Source organism: Amblyomma maculatum, chromosome 6 (assembly GCF_055883805.1).
Source record: "Amblyomma maculatum isolate TAMU_Amacu chromosome 6, ASM5588380v1, whole genome shotgun sequence".
Taxonomy (NCBI): Eukaryota; Metazoa; Arthropoda; class Arachnida; order Ixodida; family Ixodidae; genus Amblyomma; species Amblyomma maculatum.
This window is the reverse complement of record NC_139349.1, coordinates 66,049,649-66,068,607: the sequence shown is the minus strand read 5'-3', so window position 1 is coordinate 66,068,607 and position 18,959 is coordinate 66,049,649. Positions and strand designations below refer to the sequence as shown.

At 45.6% G+C, this 18,959-nt stretch overlaps 2 protein-coding genes across 2 annotated transcripts; both read left to right on the top strand.

Moving 5' to 3' along the window:
* Positions 1 to 441: 441 nt before the first annotated feature.
* On the top strand, positions 442 to 4,700 carry LOC146185904 (phospholipase A2-like). Its single transcript, XM_084607947.1, has 4 exons — positions 442 to 488; positions 673 to 935; positions 2,725 to 2,884; positions 4,544 to 4,700. The coding sequence occupies exons 1-4, from the start codon at positions 442 to 444 to the stop codon at positions 4,698 to 4,700; spliced, it is 627 nt and encodes a 208-aa protein (XP_084464073.1).
* An 835-nt stretch (positions 4,701 to 5,535) lies between these two features.
* On the top strand, positions 5,536 to 9,999 carry LOC146185903 (uncharacterized). Its single transcript, XM_084607946.1, has one exon. It carries the CDS (start codon positions 5,536 to 5,538, stop codon positions 9,997 to 9,999), a length of 4,464 nt encoding a protein of 1,487 aa, XP_084464072.1.
* Positions 10,000 to 18,959: the final 8,960 nt, after the last annotated feature.

Here is an 18,959-nt window from a genome sequence, read left to right as displayed (position 1 = left end):
GAATAAGTCACCGATAGTACACCTATTCTTCGACCTTGGTCTTGCGTGTCTCAGATATCACGTATTTTACAAAAAGTAATTACTTCGTGACTGACTCGTTTAGAATACAATTTATGTTCAATATATGTTCCGAGAAACATAAACGCTTAATACGCCTCAGAATATGCGTTCTGCGAATGTTGAACCAATAGACACAAGTTTTACAGCCACCTGGCTGAAGATACCTATTACATTTTTAAATGAGGTTTGGCACGAGAAACACATATATGAATGTTTCGAGGTGACAAAGAAGCGCATTTTGATATAAAGGGGCGTCACGGCTTTTCGATACCCACTGCATTTCGCATAAATTTGCCCCTGGTCACCGATGCTTGTTTATAGTGCTTCTGAAGCTGCAGAAAGGTGCCTGGTCATGATTCATTTCCACCAGCTGCGAAAATAATGAAGGAGAGGGGACGGGGTAAAGGAGTCGTCACGGGTATCTCAAGGTAAAGTGTCTAAGAACACAAAGTGATATGTTTTGTTTATTCTGGGAGTTGAAGTCCACCACGAGGTTAAGAAAAACCTGGAATTGCGGTATTTCTGCAGCTACTAACTGTACCTTCTTGCTCTTAGCGCTTGTTGAACTTCTCGAACAGGACTTTGCAGCTGTTTGTAATTTCTGTTTTTCAGGTTGACAGTGAACTTTGTAGCGACGGCGAATGAGAAAGGGGCCGTTTATGTCACGTCACAGCAAGTGGATGAGATTATCGCCGCTTATCGGAATGTCACCGCGTGGTACGACACCGAGATTAAAGCGGCTTCTCTGAAGCGGAAAAGAGGGCCAAGAATTCTTAGGCAAATGAAGCTACTCATGACCTGCACTTCAGTGCTTAAAGGACATTTCAAAACATTCACATCGCCGTTTGACCTGCAGCGCTTGCTCATATTCCCAGGTAAGCAAGGGGCCGTTCAGTTCGTAGGTTTTAAGTTTTGTGCACAGAACAGGTATGTAAATGCAGAAGATTTCAATCCCTAAACTTTAGCACAAAACACGAAGATAGGATTGTTTTGCTTGATACATAGGGGTTAAAAACAAACCAGTAGTACCTTCAGAGCCCTACCCTAAATATGTGCACAGAAAATAAGCAGGGACATTGAACGTGCAATAAACCTCTTCCAGCTCCCGCGAGATTGAATGAGAAGCGTAGCGTTAGTTATTTCATTCTTTTGAGCAACTACGCAGACAAGTACCAATGAGGGAGATTTTTAATATACCTGTGGGTGAAACTAAATTTTCTCTTATAGCTGTTACTAATAGAGCGTTTTTTATTTTTGGTTCGTTGCATGATAAGTTCTTTCATTATGCACAGCAGGTATAATATTGTCTGAGGAGGCGGTGCCCTCGGTCGCGGATGCGTTTCTCACGAACAGATCGAGGCATGATAAAGCTTTTGCGAATACGGCCATTTGATAAGATAGTTTTAGGATCATCTGTGGACACAACGCCGCCCTTTTCTCATAATGGGCGATACATGGTTTTCGCCTTACAGATATGAAAGCTTGTACCCCAACAGTAAACCCAAGGGTAAAATAAATGTTTTAGGTGGCCCGTTTCGTTAGGCCTGGTAGGCTATGGTGTCTAGCCCTCACCCCGGAGCTCCATTGCAGATGGTTTTCTAGGATTTTGAAGCCGTAGAAAAGCAAGGACTCTTTTCCACTTCACGTGATAGAGGAGAAGAATCCCCCTGAATTCAACGACTTTTAATGATTGGCGAAACTAAATTTTTCTCTTTCTCTATTCGGTGACCTAACGGACTGTTTATAGGACCGCTGACCAGAGTATGACATTTTGAACAAATAAGGCCAAAGCAACTATCAGCTATCGGAGATAGGCTCTGTAAGATACTACATCTATGCGTACATCGCAAAGCAGCAAAAATACAAATCAAAGCTCTTTCATGCCCCCTTCCGGAAGTCAGTTTCTCTGCTTTCAACTCTGGCCGCCGATCCGGAATTGTGACGTCGAAACCCAGGGCTTACCCAAGACTGCACCGAACTGGTCTTTCTCTCCGACTGACGGGTGAAGGGTGGGCGGAGGCCACTAATTGTGTGAACCGCTCGCTGTGCGAATCTCTCCCACCGTTTTCGCAAACGCGGTGTCCCTACTCCGGAGCCATCCTTTGTGTTACGCCTTACCTAAAGCCTTTCTACAGACATCACGCCTCCCGCCAAACGCGGAGGACGAAGAGAGGGGAATTTGACTTGCAGAGGCACGGCGGAGGCTAGACTAGCTGTCAGGCAGGAGAGGGAAACCTCTCCGCTAGGGAGTCGAGGAGATAAACAGCGCCGATTCGGTTCATTGCAGTGGCTGTAACTGCGCTAATAATAATAATAATAATAATAATTGGTTCACAGGAAGGGAAAGGCGCAGTATCTGTCACACTTGTGTCTGTGGACACATGAGCCATGCCGTAAGGGAAGGGAGGCAGGTGGGAGTTAAAGTGGAAAGAGAGAAAGAGGAGCCGTAGTGGAGGGCTATGGAGTAATTTCGACCACCTGGGGATCTTTAACGTGCGCTGACATCGCACAGCACAGGACGCCTCTTCGTTTCGCCTCCATCGCTAATTGCTCTTTTGAAAGAATGTTCGCTGCTTTCAGTTCCAGGGGCGAAGCCTCACTGTCACCAGGAAAAAAAAATATCTTCGACCGGTGGGTAAACCGTGGCCCTTTGAATATTTACAGGTACAAAGTGGTGCGGAGGAGGGAACATATCCGCGAGCGAGAACGACCTTGGCCGTTTCAGAGGCACCGACATGTGCTGCCGCCAGCATGACCATGCCGCGGACTTTATCGAGCCGCTCTCGACGAAATACGGAATCAAGAACATGCGCTTATGGCCAATGTATGATAAAAGATGAATCTTGCTCTGCTTTCCTTATACAAGTTGCGAATGACGGTCAGTCTGTAAAAGGACACTCCAGAGCGGGTTATATGCGCTGCCTATTGTGAACCGGACAGGGAAACGAGACCTCTGTGAATTGCGCTGAAATGAAAAGAACAGAGGGAAATGGCAAATTATTACAGCTGCTATGCGTTTTCATGATCCATTAATTTTGAAGTTAGCTTGCACCTAGAAGTATAAAAATGATTAAGCGCTTATACGAGCTTTAGCACTTGTAGCACTTCTTGACAGCGCAGCTGTTTAATTCAATCGAAGTCTAACTTAAAATAAATTGGAGTAGAGATATTGCACCTAGTCTTATAGTTCCTTACTTAGTGACTTCGTTATAATAATCAATCAATCAATCAATCAATCAACCTTTATTTAATGTGCGCAGGAACAACCATGTAGTCTTCGTGCTGCAACAAAAATAAAAAAAAAGAAATGGAAAAAAATGAAAATGCACACACAACTTTTACACACACAGACAGAAAACAAAATAAGAAATAAATAACACATGAAATGAAACTGAGACGAAAAGTGTCACGGAAAAAAAACAAGCAATGAGTACCATGTCTTATATACACAGTGAGAGAATTGTTAAGCACATCACGAAAAAAAAAAAAAAACTATAGAGAGTTAAAACAACAACAAATGACTGACATTGAATATAGTAATATAGAAATATAGAAATATACACGAATTAAACAACCATTGAGGGCGCAACAAGTGCGTCTACTCGTGAACGACGGCAGTTAGGAGGAGGAAGATTCAGTTCGGTGCTCCTGGGGGAGCGAGAGGAGGAAGTGGCTTAAGGAAAGCGATATCGAAATATCCGTACAAATATTTGCTGTACTCTGTCAACCTTGTCCCAGTTCGACTTACAAGTGCTATTCCAAACAACCGACGCGTAATCCAACAGCGGCAAGCATATCGACAGGTACAGCTCTAGGAGTGGAAGTAGAGTACGGAACTCACTCGAAAGTTTGCCGACGAATCTGAGTGTGCGCGTAGCCCGCTGAGCAATGCGTAATAATAATAACAATAAATAAATAAATCAATAAATCATTATTATGTGCTCAGGAACAACCACATGATCTTCGTGCTGCAACACAGTAATAATAATAATAATAATAATAATAATAATAATAATAATAATAATAATAATAATAATAATAATAATAATAATAATAATAATAATAATAATAATAATAATAATAATAATAATAATAATAATAATAATAATAATCTTTATTTCCATCGGGATGATGGAAGAGGCTGTGGGTAAAAGCTGCTCCTGAACGGCAACTTTTAGCGAGATGGTTGGCGAGATAAACAATGCGAGCAAAACATCGAAGGCATGCTCGCAGCGTGCACGTAAGATAAGTTGAGCGAGGTGAGGTTGGCAAAGGTTCCGTTCCGTCACCCTCGGTGGAACTGTTAAATCATATCACCAACTCCCTATTTAGTTGGTTTACAAGAGGGGTTTAAGCGTGACTATTATGCGCATTGCCTTGACATGATGAAGTGCGGTACGTAGGACTGCTGTAAAATAAAAAGATGGTTTGTGGTGAATGACCTTGTGAAAACCTCAGATCCCACATTTTGTTCAATTTGCAGGACAAACTGCGAAGATGACCAAAGGTTCTACAACTGTCTTTTAAGCGACGACAGTGGCAGCAGCTTGATGTCAGCTTGCGTCGGAACTATTTACTTCGACATACTTAGTGCACAATGCTTCCGGCAAACTTACCCTGTGACCTGTTGTCACGTGTGAGTGCAAGACGCCGCCTCAGGAAGGAAAGCAAATAATTAACAAGAACGGAAACGAAGAAACAACCGGCCCGCAAAAGACGACGCAGACGTATACCACGGGGACGGAGCGAGGCAGACGGCGTAAAGTGCGCGCGTCTGCGCGGAAGCAATAATCGTTTAGACAGAAGACCAGACGTCGTAACCGCGCGGTTTCGGGAACCTCAAGGTCACGCCAACTCACGGATCCCACGGCCGGGAAGATACATGGGCGCAATGCTCCCGGCGGGAGAGGAGAACGGTATGCATGCGACGACGCCTGCTCCGTGCGGCTGCCCCGGGGGCAGGGAAGAGGAGACGAGTTTTGGACCTGGAGTGAGAAAGACGCATCGAGGCTGCCCTCCTAGGCCGACGTATCTCGGCCGCGATCCGGATCGTCGAGACGCTCCTTCGGCTACGCTCCGGAGGCCCCAGCGAGGACAACTCGAGCGACACCCCTCATCTGAATCGCCGCTAAGTACCGATTTGAACATTTGCCTACTCATCGATTCGTTTTTGTTTTGTGAAGGACTCTAAAGACCAATTAGGACCATATTGTCGCGATCCTTAAATCCACCTGCGTGTGGTGTTGCCTGATGTGTGCATGCTAATTGGTGCCCTGTAACCTATTTCTTTTTGTTTTTTTTTGTTGTTTATGGTTATACTAAAAGTTGTTTCTCGAGATGTACACCTCTCTGGTTTTTCGACTCACGTTCTAGATATGTAGTGACAAATTTATGGCGAGCCTGCCAGGATTCTCTTTAGTCATTTTGTCTGAACGTTAAAGTCAACACGCTTGTGTTCGTGCTAAAACCAGAGAGATGGACCTCCAAAAGCTTATGCTTAGAGCCGAAAAGCTCGGGTTCACGAAAGAGGAAACAATGGCTCTTTATGAGGAAGAGAAAACGAGACACAGAGAGGAAAAAGAGTTGGCGCACAGGCAGGCGCTTGAAGAGAGCGACAGGGCTCGCGAGCAGGCACGTGAAACAGAAGAGAGAGCTAAGCGGATGGCTGAGGTAGAAGAAAAGAGATTGGCACAGGAAAAAGAAGTGCTTGAACTCAGGTTACGCCTTGCGAACACTAACGTTGGAGCCGTGCCAGAGGCAACAGGACTCTCGTCAGGTGTTGGGGCCCCACGCCCAACAGCGGTCTGTCCAAGGAAGCTGATGGCTCCTTTTGACGATAAGCGGGACGATTTGGATGCGTATTTGCACCGTTTCGAGAGAATCGCAACAGGCCAAGGATGGAGTAAGAGCGAATGGGCAACAGCCCTGAGCCTTTGTCTGGTGGGCGAGGCATTAACAGTCTTTGGGAGGATGCCCGCATCAGAGTCGACGGACTATGAAAAAGTGAAGAAAACACTTCTGCAGAGGTTCCGTTTAACCGCGGAAGGTTTTCGAGATAGGTTTCGAAGCAGTAAACCAAATGATGCGGAAACAGCAAAGCAGTTCGCATCGCGATTGTCGAACTACTTTGAGCGATGGCTGGAAATGGCAGAGGTTGAAAAAACATACCAAGGGGTGAGAGATCTAATGGTGGCAGAACAGTTTTTGGCCTGCTGTCACCCGAAGTTGGCCATATTTCTGAAAGAGCGGAAGTTGAAGACAGTAGAGGAATTTACAGAATATGCTGACCAGTTCATGGAAGCCCAAGGCCATAGAAACCTGGGAAAGGTCAAGGAAGACAACGGGAGAGCTTCCGATGTCGACGCGGTAAAGCGAGGAGTGCAAAGTGGCACATTTAGGCAACCCCCGAGGTGTTTCTTGTGCAACCGTGTTGGACACCGCGCCTCGGACTGTAGGCTTGGAGGAAATAGAGGGCAGACGCAGACATTCTGCCAAAACTGCAACAAGAGGGGCCACCGTACAGAAGACTGCAGATATCGGACGCAAGAGAAAGCCGCGTGTATCGTACATCCCCGACAAACTGACTTGACCGCAGAGGAAGTCGAAAAGACGGCAGAGGGTGAGAGATCGGAAGGGGAAACGGCAAGGCACACAACCGTCAGCGAGTCGATGCCTGTAGTTAAAGGTGAAATTCGCGGACAGCGCGTGAGCGTGTTGAGAGACAGTGGCACAAACACTGTCCTAGTAAGAAGGAGCCTTGTTGAAGATGAGGAGCTTACCGGTCAACTTGCGGCGGTGCTACTGGTTGACAGCACCGTTCGCTACCTTCCCGAGGCAATGATTGAAATTTCTACACCGTACTATTCGGGGCCGGTCTTGGCGAAATGCCTAGATGCACCCCTATATGACTTGGTGCTAGGAAACATCGCGGGCGTACGAAAAGTTGACGATCCCGATGCCGACTGGACCCTCAGCGGGGAACATTTCCCGGATCAGGATGAAAAAGATGAAGAGGAAACCGTTGTGAAGACTCCCTCCAACGTGATTTCAAGAGAGTGCAGCGGAAACCTAGAGCCGGCTGAAGGAAAAGTCGAAACACCCACAGTGTCGTCTGCCGTACAGACTAGAGCAGCAAAAGCAGCACAAGGGAAGATGCCCAAACTCAAGGTTCCTGCGGCGGAACTACTGAAGGTGACTCCCGAGAAGGTAGCGCAGGAGCAAAGCAACGACGCGTCACTGGCGGACTGTTTCAAGAAGGTTGGCGAAATTCTAAAAAGAAAGAAAGGCCGGACGACATTCCAGTTTCTCATCCAAGATGGGCTGTTGTACCGAAAATGTACTTTCAACTCAGGAAGGGAAGCCCTACAACTAGTGACACCAAAAGAATTGAGACCATCCGTCATGTGTCTGGGTCACGATTCGATTATGGCTGGACACCAAGGTGCCAAGAACACAGTGAACAGAATAACCGAAGAATTCTACTGGCCTGGCCTGCAGAGTGACGTGAAGCGGTATGTCAGATCTTGCGACATATGCCAAAGAACGGTACCGAAAGGAAGAGTCGGGAAAGCACCACTTGCAACTATGCCGACCATTGAAATGCCATTCCAGAGGGTGGCAGTCGACATCATTGGGCCTATGACACCTTCCTCAAGAAGAGGAAATCGGTACGTCATCACCCTGGTCGACATGGCGACTAGGTACCCGGATGCTATCGCCTTGAAAACTATCGATACAGTCGAGGTGGCCGAAGCGCTACTCGAGATGTTTTCGCGATATGGTGTGCCGAAAGAGATGCTTACAGACCGGGGATCCAATTTCACATCGGTCTTGATGCAGGAAGTGAGCCGACTCATGTCAATGAAGCAACTGCTGACAACCCCCTATCACCCGATGTGCAACGGCCTGGTGGAGCGCTTCAACGGGACAATCAAGCACATGATGAGGAAAATGTGCCAAGAAAGACCGGCCGACTGGGATCGATACCTCCCGGCACTGCTATTTGCATATCGCGAGGTCCCTCAGTCAAGTTTGGGGTTCTCGCCGTTTGAAATGCTATACGGCAGAGCCGTCAGAGGACCACTAACCATTCTCCGAGAGTTCTGGTCCAATAAAGAATTGGGAACGGAAGAGAAGACCACGTATACCTACGTACTGGAGCTGAGAGAGAGGTTGGAAGAAACCTGCAAGATCGCACACTGCAACCTGGAAGCCGCAAAGGAGAAGTATAAGAAATTTTATGATCGAAAGTCGGTGAATCGACAGCTCAAGCCAGGGGGCAAAGCCTTGATCCTGCTGCCAAGTGAAAAGAACAAGCTCACAATGCAGTGGAAGGGCCCATTTCCAGTAACAGCAAAGAAGAATGAAGTAGACTACGAGCTACTCGTGAACGGAAACAAAAAAGTATTCCACATAAATATGCTGAAAGGTTATGAAGAGAGGCGTCCTGATCTTGACCATACAATCGCCTGCATGGTCATCAATGATGAACCGGACGCGGGGGAAGTGCCTACTTTCAACACAAGAAAGACATCGGGACCAAGGGACGCGGCGCTTAACCCGACTCTGGACGCAGAAAAGATAGCGCAAGTCAGGTGTCTGCTGGAGCGATATGACACCATTTTCTCAGACCTGCCCGGGAAGACGAAGCTTCTTGAGTGCAAGCTGCGACTGACCACCGAGCAGCCCATACACGTCAGGCAGTATCCTTTGCCACTGGTTGCACACAAGACAGTCGAGAGAGAAGTAGAAGATATGCTGGAACTTGGCATAATTGAACGCACGGAGTCTGCCTATAACTCACCCCTCGTAGTCGTCAAAAAGACAGATGGCTCCAATCGACTTTGTGTTGACTTCAGGCGGCTCAATAGCGTGTTAATTCCTGACAGCGAGCCGATTCCGAGAATCGATGTGGTGTTTGCGAGCGTCGCGCAGAAGAAATTTTTCTCGAAGTTCGACCTCGCGAAAGGTTATTGGCAAATACCAATGGAGGAAGGTTCCAAAGAAAAAACAGCTTTCTCATGCGCTAACGGCCTGTTCCAGTTTCGATTCATGCCGTTTGGCTTAAAGACTGCCGCAGCCACGTTCACTAAGCTAATGAGAAAGGTTTTGGGCGGTCTTCCAAATGTACACCACTATATAGATGACATTCTGGTCGCCACAGATACTTGGCAAGAACATCTGAATGCGCTCGAAGCCCTGTTCGAGAGACTCCGTGAGGCAAACCTGACGGTGAAGCCCACAAAGTGCGAGGTCGGGTTCGAATCAGTGTCTTTTCTCGGGCACGAGATAGGAATGGGCAGGATAGCGACGAAGCCAGATATCCTGGAAAAAATACAGGCGGCACCAAGACCAAACACCAAGAAACAGGTGCAGTCGTTTTTAGGATTAACTGGATATTACAGGGAATTCATCCCACAGTACGCCGACAAAGCTCTCCCACTCGTAGAAATGACAAAGAAAGGGGCGCCAAATGCGGTGCACTGGACTGACCGACACCAAGAAGCGTTCAGTCAACTGAAAGGATGTTTGGCGCAACCACCCGTCTTGCTAGCCGCTAATGTAGACAAGGAATTTGTTTTGCGCACAGACGCATCAGACACAGCTCTGGGCGCAGTACTGATGCAGGAGGAAGACGGCATCCTGCACCCTGTGGCGTATGCGAGCAAGAAGCTTAGCCAGTGCGAAAAGAACTACTCGACGGTAGAAAAGGAATGTTTAGCACTGGTGTGGGCAGTAAAGAAGTTTCACTTGTACTTGTACGGAACACATTTCAAAGTACAGACGGATCACCAGCCCCTACAGTGTTTGACAAAAACTAAATGGTCAAACGGAAGGCTGATGAGGTGGAGTCTGACGCTCCAGGAGTACGACTTCGACATCGAGTATATAAAAGGGAGAGAAAACGTAGGAGCGGACTTCCTAAGTAGGCTGAACTAAGGCTATATTTGTCAGCGTGTGTAGCATGTCCATATAGCAGCAGAAAAGAAGTAAACACGTGTGTTCGAGCTTTGCTATTGATGGTTTGTACTATGTGAACAGTGCCGTTTGTTGTGACGTTTGCCTGTGCGTGTGTGTGTTTATTACGCCAGTGAGTAGTTTTCCGTGCGGGAAAACTCTTAAGTGTGGGGGTACTTGTCACGTGTGAGTGCAAGACGCCGCCTCAGGAAGGAAAGCAAATAATTAACAAGAACGGAAACGAAGAAACAACCGGCCCGCAAAAGACGACGCAGACGTATACCACGGGGACGGAGCGAGGCAGACGGCGTAAAGTGCGCGCGTCTGCGCGGAAGCAATAATCGTTTAGACAGAAGACCAGACGTCGTAACCGCGCGGTTTCGGGAACCTCAAGGTCACGCCAACTCACGGATCCCACGGCCGGGAAGATACATGGGCGCAATGCTCCCGGCGGGAGAGGAGAACGGTATGCATGCGACGACGCCTGCTCCGTGCGGCTGCCCCGGGGGCAGGGAAGAGGAGACGAGTTTTGGACCTGGAGTGAGAAAGACGCATCGAGGCTGCCCTCCTAGGCCGACGTATCTCGGCCGCGATCCGGATCGTCGAGACGCTCCTTCGGCTACGCTCCGGAGGCCCCAGCGAGGACAACTCGAGCGACACCCCTCATCTGAATCGCCGCTAAGTACCGATTTGAACATTTGCCTACTCATCGATTCGTTTTTGTTTTGTGAAGGACTCTAAAGACCAATTAGGACCATATTGTCGCGATCCTTAAATCCACCTGCGTGTGGTGTTGCCTGATGTGTGCATGCTAATTGGTGCCCTGTAACCTATTTCTTTTTGTTTTTTTTTGTTGTTTATGGTTATACTAAAAGTTGTTTCTCGAGATGTACACCTCTCTGGTTTTTCGACTCACGTTCTAGATATGTAGTGACACCTGTGTTGACTACAAAATGTAAGCGCTAAAGACTTTCTCCAAAGGGCGTGTTATTACCAACACCGCCATCATTATCACCATCATCCTGGCTGTCGTTCTAAAAGCAATGCCAGCTATTCTCTACTCACGTGTTTCGAGATGGCGTTCTCTAAACTTTCAAAGTAAATTGTTCGATCTTTTAATGAATACTAACGCTGACCTGAGGATATTTTCAATCGCATTCCTAGAGTATACTAATCAAAACCACGTGTCTATAGATTGAAGTAAAAATTTGTAGCATATTCAGTAATCAATATTTTTAATGGGTTAGGGGAACACCGCTTTTGTAACATCGATTTCTAGCGTCTCCTGTTTCTTCTTTAAAAAACACGTCTTACCTTGCGCCTGTGATCTAAATACAACGCAGCACTCCAGCTGAAAGTTTACGTGGTACTTGAGACGAGCAGTGATATCTTGGTTGAATGTGAGCTAGATGTGCAAAAGACGTAGGGGGACATTAAAGCCTCGCTTTAGAGGGAACCGGATACTGGTCTCTTCTCCTGTCTACTTATAGAAATATTTATTAGCGTGCAGTCGTAGGACGCCACTTTAAGTGAAAGACAACATGTAAACCTCATCTTGCATCCAAGCCGGAAAAAGCTGCTTTGTGTTGCCGAGAAGGTGTTCCGACTCGCAAGCTAAGTAAGGGTCGTGGTCCGGAGTCGTCTAAAAACGTGTTCTTGAAATTTTCTGTTAAGCGAAATCAATCACTTTGTGAAATTAAATCGTTTTCAAGCATAGAGTGAACAATAATTCGTATTGCGTCATACATTTAACTTCATTCCACGCATAGCATCACGTCAACGTTTAATGCGGGCATTGTGGGGTGCTTGAAATTTCCGCACGAGGTCCCCTGGCTGTGGCATGGTGACCCTGTCGACCAATCAGAATTTTGCATTCATAGGCAACGACACCGGCGACAGCTATACATGCTTTTCTGCGACTTGTCACTTTCACGCTATAGCAAAAAATGGAATGTCATCATCATCATCATCATCATCATCATCATCATCATCATCATCATCATAATCATCATCATCATCAGCCTGACTATACCCACTGCAGGGCGAAGGCCTCTCCCATATTTCTCCACTTAACCCGGTTCTGTGCTAGCTGCATCCACTTGATCCCTGCGAACTTCTTAACCTCATCCGCCCTCCTAACTTTCTGCCGCCCCCTGCTACGCTTTCCTTCCCTTGGAATCCAGTTCGTTACCCTAAGCGACCATCGGTTATCCTCTCTTCGCACTACATGTCCTGCCCATGCCCATTTCTTCTTCTTAATTTCCACTAGAATGTTGGTAACTTGAGTTATTTCTCAGACCCACTCTGCACGCTTCCTGTCTCGTAATGATAAGCTCCATAAAAATGAGGTGTAGAGCAGTGAAAAGATATTTACGCTTTACAATATTCTTATCAAATGCGCGCATGTAAAACGAACTAGGCGATATGTGGAGCGATGCGAAATGATGTTTATGATATAGCCGAATACATATGAAGATAATTACCTTCATATATACTCGTTCCTTTTCATGATCATGATCTGACGCATTTTAATTTTTTTCAGAACCATTCTTCGAACAACGTGCCGAAGATTCAAAATAGACACATCGACGCCGATATGGCAAACATATACTCCGAGCAACTTTTTGAACAATTACCTAAGTAAACGCTAAGAGCCAGCCGCTCTCAGTGAAATCGCATGTATCATTCCTGCGTGAAACAATTTCCTTTTTAAAGCTTGTTAATCTCCAGCAATGCTTTTGTACGATGGCTTGCAAAACCTATCTTGAGTGGTGGCAAGTCAGACACGTTTTCTTGCAGTACAGGCTACAGAGACCAGAAGTTACTGCATAAAGGACCTAGCCATGCCGGCTATATCCTGGATAAAGGTGTTTTTTTTCTTTTTTTTTCGAAAGGTGATTATTCTGGCTTTATTTTCTTCTTGAAGCCAAAAAGTTGCAAAAGGATGTCGGACTGTGAAAGAATGGAGCTGCACGGAGCAACTAAAATACTGCTGGTCGAAAGTTGATGTAGGAAGTTGTAACTTGACGGAAAGAAAAGCATAGTTACGGAACAACATTTAGCGCTATATTGAAGATCGAGTTCTCGGCGATCGGCAGCACTACTCGTGGAAGGCTTCGCCAATGACGATGCCACTGTGTTAGGTCATAGCGTCTTAGCAACACAGTTTGCAGTTGACAGAGTGATATATCCGAAGCAAAAATGATTGTTCAAGCTCCAGCGAAGGGTTAGCTAAATATAGAATCCGCCTTTTTCAGAAGATGTGGCTCCCTCTAAGGAGAGACGGAAATTGATCTGCTACTGGTTGAAAACGACCTAGGTAGATGCAGCAAAGTAGCCGCGATCGGCTGCTGTGCCTGCGACGTGGTGATCTAAGTTCTTGACAACTACCGTCATTAATCGTGTACTCCTGTCGAGAATATCAACTCCGCGCGGCCTCTGTGATCCACTCTGGCTAGCCGATCGCGGAGGCTATGTAGTGTGCATGCATATCTAGGTCAGGCTGTTCATTTTCAGCCAAGGAATGGGGAGAGGGTGCATGCCAAAAGGTCGGTCAAGTGGCGTCATCTGGCGCCACCACCACGATCCGGTTGTATACCGCGTGGCAGCGTCAATCCTTGGCGCCGGGGCGCACGTATTAGAAACTCTTTCAGACAAGCAATATTGTGCCTTCGCAATGTCGTTATTATCAGTAGTAAATAAAAAAAGACCGTTCGCAGTTAGGGCTGCCTCATTTGATATTTGAAGTAATATAGCACAAGGAAATGTTTATTTGCAGGCTACTTTTACTATGTAGCATTTAAATGGATTTCTGTTTAAAAACAATTACAAGGGTCCAGCGCTGCTGAACCAAATATTGAGCGAAAGCATTAGCTGCGGGTGACCGAGCGTTCTTCTTCTTCTTCTTCTTCTTCTTCTCTTTTTCTTCTTCCTCAGCCCACATATAAAGCCCCGCTTTAACCAACCCATATGAACGTGCCTTAGTGGCCTATAGGGGTAACGTGAATGCCAGGGTCCTAGCAGGCTGATTCTGATATCCCATGTGAAACGAGAGACCCAAGTTGGCAGCTCCTGCTAGCCCGTGTGTCACGTGGGGTGTGACGTCACAGCGTCACGTGGGTAAGACGTAACTGAGGCCGGGCCACGCGAAGGCTTGAAAGTGTGAGTAGTATTGCTTTCGCAATAAAACAGCGACGTAAATCGACTAATCTCGCCGGCGTGTCGCGCGGAGCAGCGGTAAAGCATCGTACTTCACCAGCTTAACTTCAGATTTCAGGTTCTCCGAGATAAAAATACGAAATAAAATTTCCACTCTTTCTATTTCTTTGTAAAACCCCAATACAGACCACATTACAGCTCCACTCCCCCCCCCCCCCCCCCCCCCAGTACAAGCAGTACAACTCCTACACTCACCGTTGAAGAAATATTATAGTCGTTTTTCATACCCATCACTGGTGGATGTCCCATGAGTGATACTGGTGAATAGATAACAAGCCAAGCTTCATAAGAAAATAGTAAAGCTATGCGTGTTACTTAAAACCACATTTGATAGAAGAAAAAGTTCAGAAGTGCTGGGACTCAGTGCTTTAAATATATTTGCTATGTTCTTTCATAGTTATAATTCACACATGGTTGTAATATTAAGAAGGCTATATTAAAATAATATTTCTTTGTAACATTAATGTGTTTCAGACAGAACGGCAACATTACAGTAACATTCAAAAGTTAGCACATTAGTAAATGTTTCTTATATGTATGTTTTACTAATGTCATTTCATGTCACAAAATGGTAGACAACATTCAGGCAAACTACATAAATCTTTTATAACCTTATTCTGTTGTTCGGTGCTACCTGGATGACGCGATCACATCGTCACAGAAACTTCCTCCAAGCAGCTTTTTCTGCAAAGAAGCAATGAAAACTGGTAATTAGCGCCCAAAAAACAATTGAAATACCCGAAACGCTACTGTTTGAAAAAGTAATTAACAGATTACAAAATCACTGAAAGCTATAATTATTTACAAGTAATCAATTACGTACAACTATAGAGCGGAGATGCAATGATCGGCAGTACCAGTTTAGCAGAGGGGAGAACGCCAATGGCCACAGGAGGTCCCCGGCTGGAGGTGAGGCGTTCAGGAAGGCAGAAACGAGAAAATTAAGACAACAAAGCAAAAAATAAAAAAATCGTTTTGAGTAAACGAAATGCGCAGTCATTGTTTTACGGGGTACATATACCGATGCCATTAAGTACGTTGTATCTACTGCGCTGACCGAATTAAGGAAGGGGGGGTCCACGATAAATCCCGACCGTTGATTGCTCCAAGGAAACAATTGTGCAGGTATTGCTGTGCAATTGATACATACAGCATAACACTCCCTGATCATACGTGTAAAGACAAGAATGGCACATGTTTCAGTAGAAATCTTCAAGCTTTTTAGGCGTTGGTTGGTCATAAGAATGCTTTGTGCTTTGTGAAACCTTGTTCGATGTTGTGGACGCGTAACGATCCTGAAGGCCAGATTCAGATGCCGTCCGGATAGATAGAGCATTGCAACGTCTTAGTAGTCCGACAAGTGCAAGATTGAAGAGCATTGGGCTTGGCACTCCAGCCAGCTAGGCTCCACGGGAAGTGAAATGGGAAGACGTTGATCCGCCCTCAGTGTGCATAAACAGCGTTCTCTTGAGCAGATAACTGTGCATCTAGCAGACCGCCAAGTTCCCCAGATTCCAGAGCGTCGAAAATGGGCTGTGAGCTACGCTTTTATATGACCCTTTCATATCCTAGAACAAGGCCGTGGTCAAACGTTCCATTTTGGTGTTGAACTGATGATGCTAGGCTGAGCACGCGGTCAACATGTAAACGTCCACGTCTGAATGCGGACATTGTAGCTGGATATGTTTGGTAGCGCTCATGATACAAGGTAGAAAAAGCGTTTAGTCTCACATTTACGTTTCTTCCGTAAAGGGACCATTTTCATCCTCGATTAGGATGCATGTAAAAAAACATCAATCACTAAAATTCAGAATGTTTTTCTAGGACTGCAGTATACGCATCGCTTGTTGATTTGTTTTGCACCTGCAATTTGACAGCATCACTAGCATGCGCGATGCGGGCGACGCCTTCTACAAAATAATTTTACCGCCTTCCTATTCAAATATCCGGAGTCAATTTAAAACATATATTAGTTATTATCTTTATTATCACCATCACCAACAGACATAGCTGTCGTCGTCTACCTCATAGATCAAGTAGAAGTTGCCAAGTCCTACCTTATTGAGGTCAGCCTACTTCGCAGCTAATGCTGATATCTTTTCAGCGTGATCAACTTGACGGTATTCCGACGCTTTGCGAGGTTAACGTACGAAGGATGTCAAAAGATGATACCCTTCATTTTTTTTTTCGAACACTGGTCATTCAAAATTTAAGATATAATCAGAAATACAGTCGCACATCTGACAAACCTGTGTCACTTTTTATTGCTATCTGTCAATTTGTTAAGTTTTGAGTCACCGATCAATGCGGACATACATGTCTTCTGTTTTATTTATTTATTTAACCATAGTGCCAAGCCGCATTACAGGATGGGGGGGGGGGGGGGGGGAGGGCGTATACATAAATGAAAACATAAGACAAGCAGTGTCAGCCGCGAAAACAAGTCAACATCGCACCGAAAAGCAAAGATGAAACAAAAGAGATAAAAAAATCGCACAGCCCAAAAAACTGAAATGCTCCACCCCCCACCCCACCCACCCCCACCCCCACTTCCCCCTATTATACTCTAGAAAATAAAACCTCATTGGGCATAACACAAATAGTGTCTGAAGGCAATTTATTCCAATAGTGTATCATTTTGGGGGAAAAAGACAACTGAGATACACTAGTTTTTGAGGCAATCTTCCGTACTTTGAAGCTGTTCGAGAAGGTGTTCCTCCGGCGCAGCCGTTTCTTCACAGCGCGAAAGACACACTCCTCATTTTAAGATATATATATATATATATATATATATATATATATATATATATATATATATATATATATATATATATATATATATATATATATATCCTGATGAAGGCCAGCTTCTGGTCTAAACGTCGAGTCCAATAAGTGTTTCTTTAAATGAAGCGTGCACTTCGCTCTATAGTTTTTAAAGCGGCCTGGTATGGTAAATGTTCTCGCATCATATATATATATATATATATATATATATATATATATATATATATATATATATATATATATATATATATATATATATATATATATATATATATATATATATATTGTAAGGTAACGCGAAGGTCGGACTTGGGGAATCAGGCTTTATTGCAGACCTGAAGCCTTGGTCGCACACTGCAGCCAAACACACTCCGCGATGACGATGGGTATCTACAAGAGGGAGCAGGATGAAGATGAAGCAGCACTACGGTGGCTGCAGCACGTTCAGCCGTGTGGAAGAAGAAGCGCCACACAGTGCTCACACTATTTCGCCCGCGCAGTTGAAGCGGCCAGCCTGGCCGCAGTTAGTCCGCAGGATTGCGCCGAATAAAAGGTTTCATACGTGAAACGTGGACAACTTCAGTGCCACGGTAACGACTGTCCGGAGGAGGGTGAAGAGGAGAGACGCGATAGTTGACCGGGGAGGTTTTTGCAAGAACTGTACAGTACACTTAGCAGAAGGCCGAATTATTGCACCATTAGCTCCACGGAGTTCAGGTCCATCATAAGGCGTTTTCACTTTTCGCAAGCGGGAGCACAAGTCAGTGTGTATCACAGAAACAGCGGCGCCCGTGTCAACCAAAGCCTCAACAGACAAACCTTCAACCCGCACTAAAATAATATTCCAGGGACGTTCCGGAGGATTTTTGGGATGGTCGAAGAGTGCAGTTTTCCCTCCTAAAACTGCAGTGGTCAGTTTTCCGACAAGCGGGGGGTCGTCAGAGAAGCTTGACGGAGAGGCGAGGTTGAGCGGCGAAAAGGCGAAGTAGAACGGCGTCTTGAAGGCCTGTAACCAGCAGGCGGAGCGGGGCTTTCTGGCGGGGGTGATGAACGTCGGGGATAATCAGGGAATGAACGGTGGTTAGAGCCGGAAAAGCGAGGAGGGTAGTCTGCTTCAAATGATTCGTAGCCGCGGCGTTCATTCTGGAGCCTGCGACGACAGAAGCGGGAAATATGGCCTCGGTACCCGCAGTAATAACAAACAGGGCGGGCTGGGCGCCAGTTAGGGTAGTATGTCGGCGCCGCAGCAGGTGGTGCCAATGCAATATATATATATATATATATATATATATATATATATATATATATATATATATATATGAAAATACATAAATTACAGTGTGCCAAGTCAGGGGCGTAAGAAAGATGAAGCAGATACAGTCCACCCAAATTTGGATACCCCTCTTTTTTTTCTGTGGTATAGTGTTAAGGTGCACGTTTTTTCCCGTGTTCGCGACGAGAAGGAGAAGAGCCCGTAAAAACAAGACTGCCCACCTTTGTTCATAAGTAGCGGAAAGAGCAAGTTGACCAAGATCGCAATTATAAGTATTGTACATTTGTAAAATATGTGCACGTGATATTTGTTAATTTTGTCACTTTTGTATACAAATTGTTAGAGGGAAAAAAATTGACGCAAAAGGAATCGGCTTTCAAACTCCACATGAGTGCAGCGTTGTATTTGTGTCCGTTTGCGAAGGTGCCACAAAATATAATATTTTTCAGTTTGCTCAGCGCGACACTTCAACCTCTCTGTCGCTGTATGGGAGTCAGCAGAAACAGCAATTTACCAAACGCCATTGTGCTCACCTTACTGCTTCTGAGCGCGACGTATCAATATAACGTAAGATCCTGTAGCAACAATGAGATAACGATACCTGATTTGAGCAAATGGTCGCCAGAGCAGTTTGGGTACAGCCTTCAATGTTACCCCCCAACAT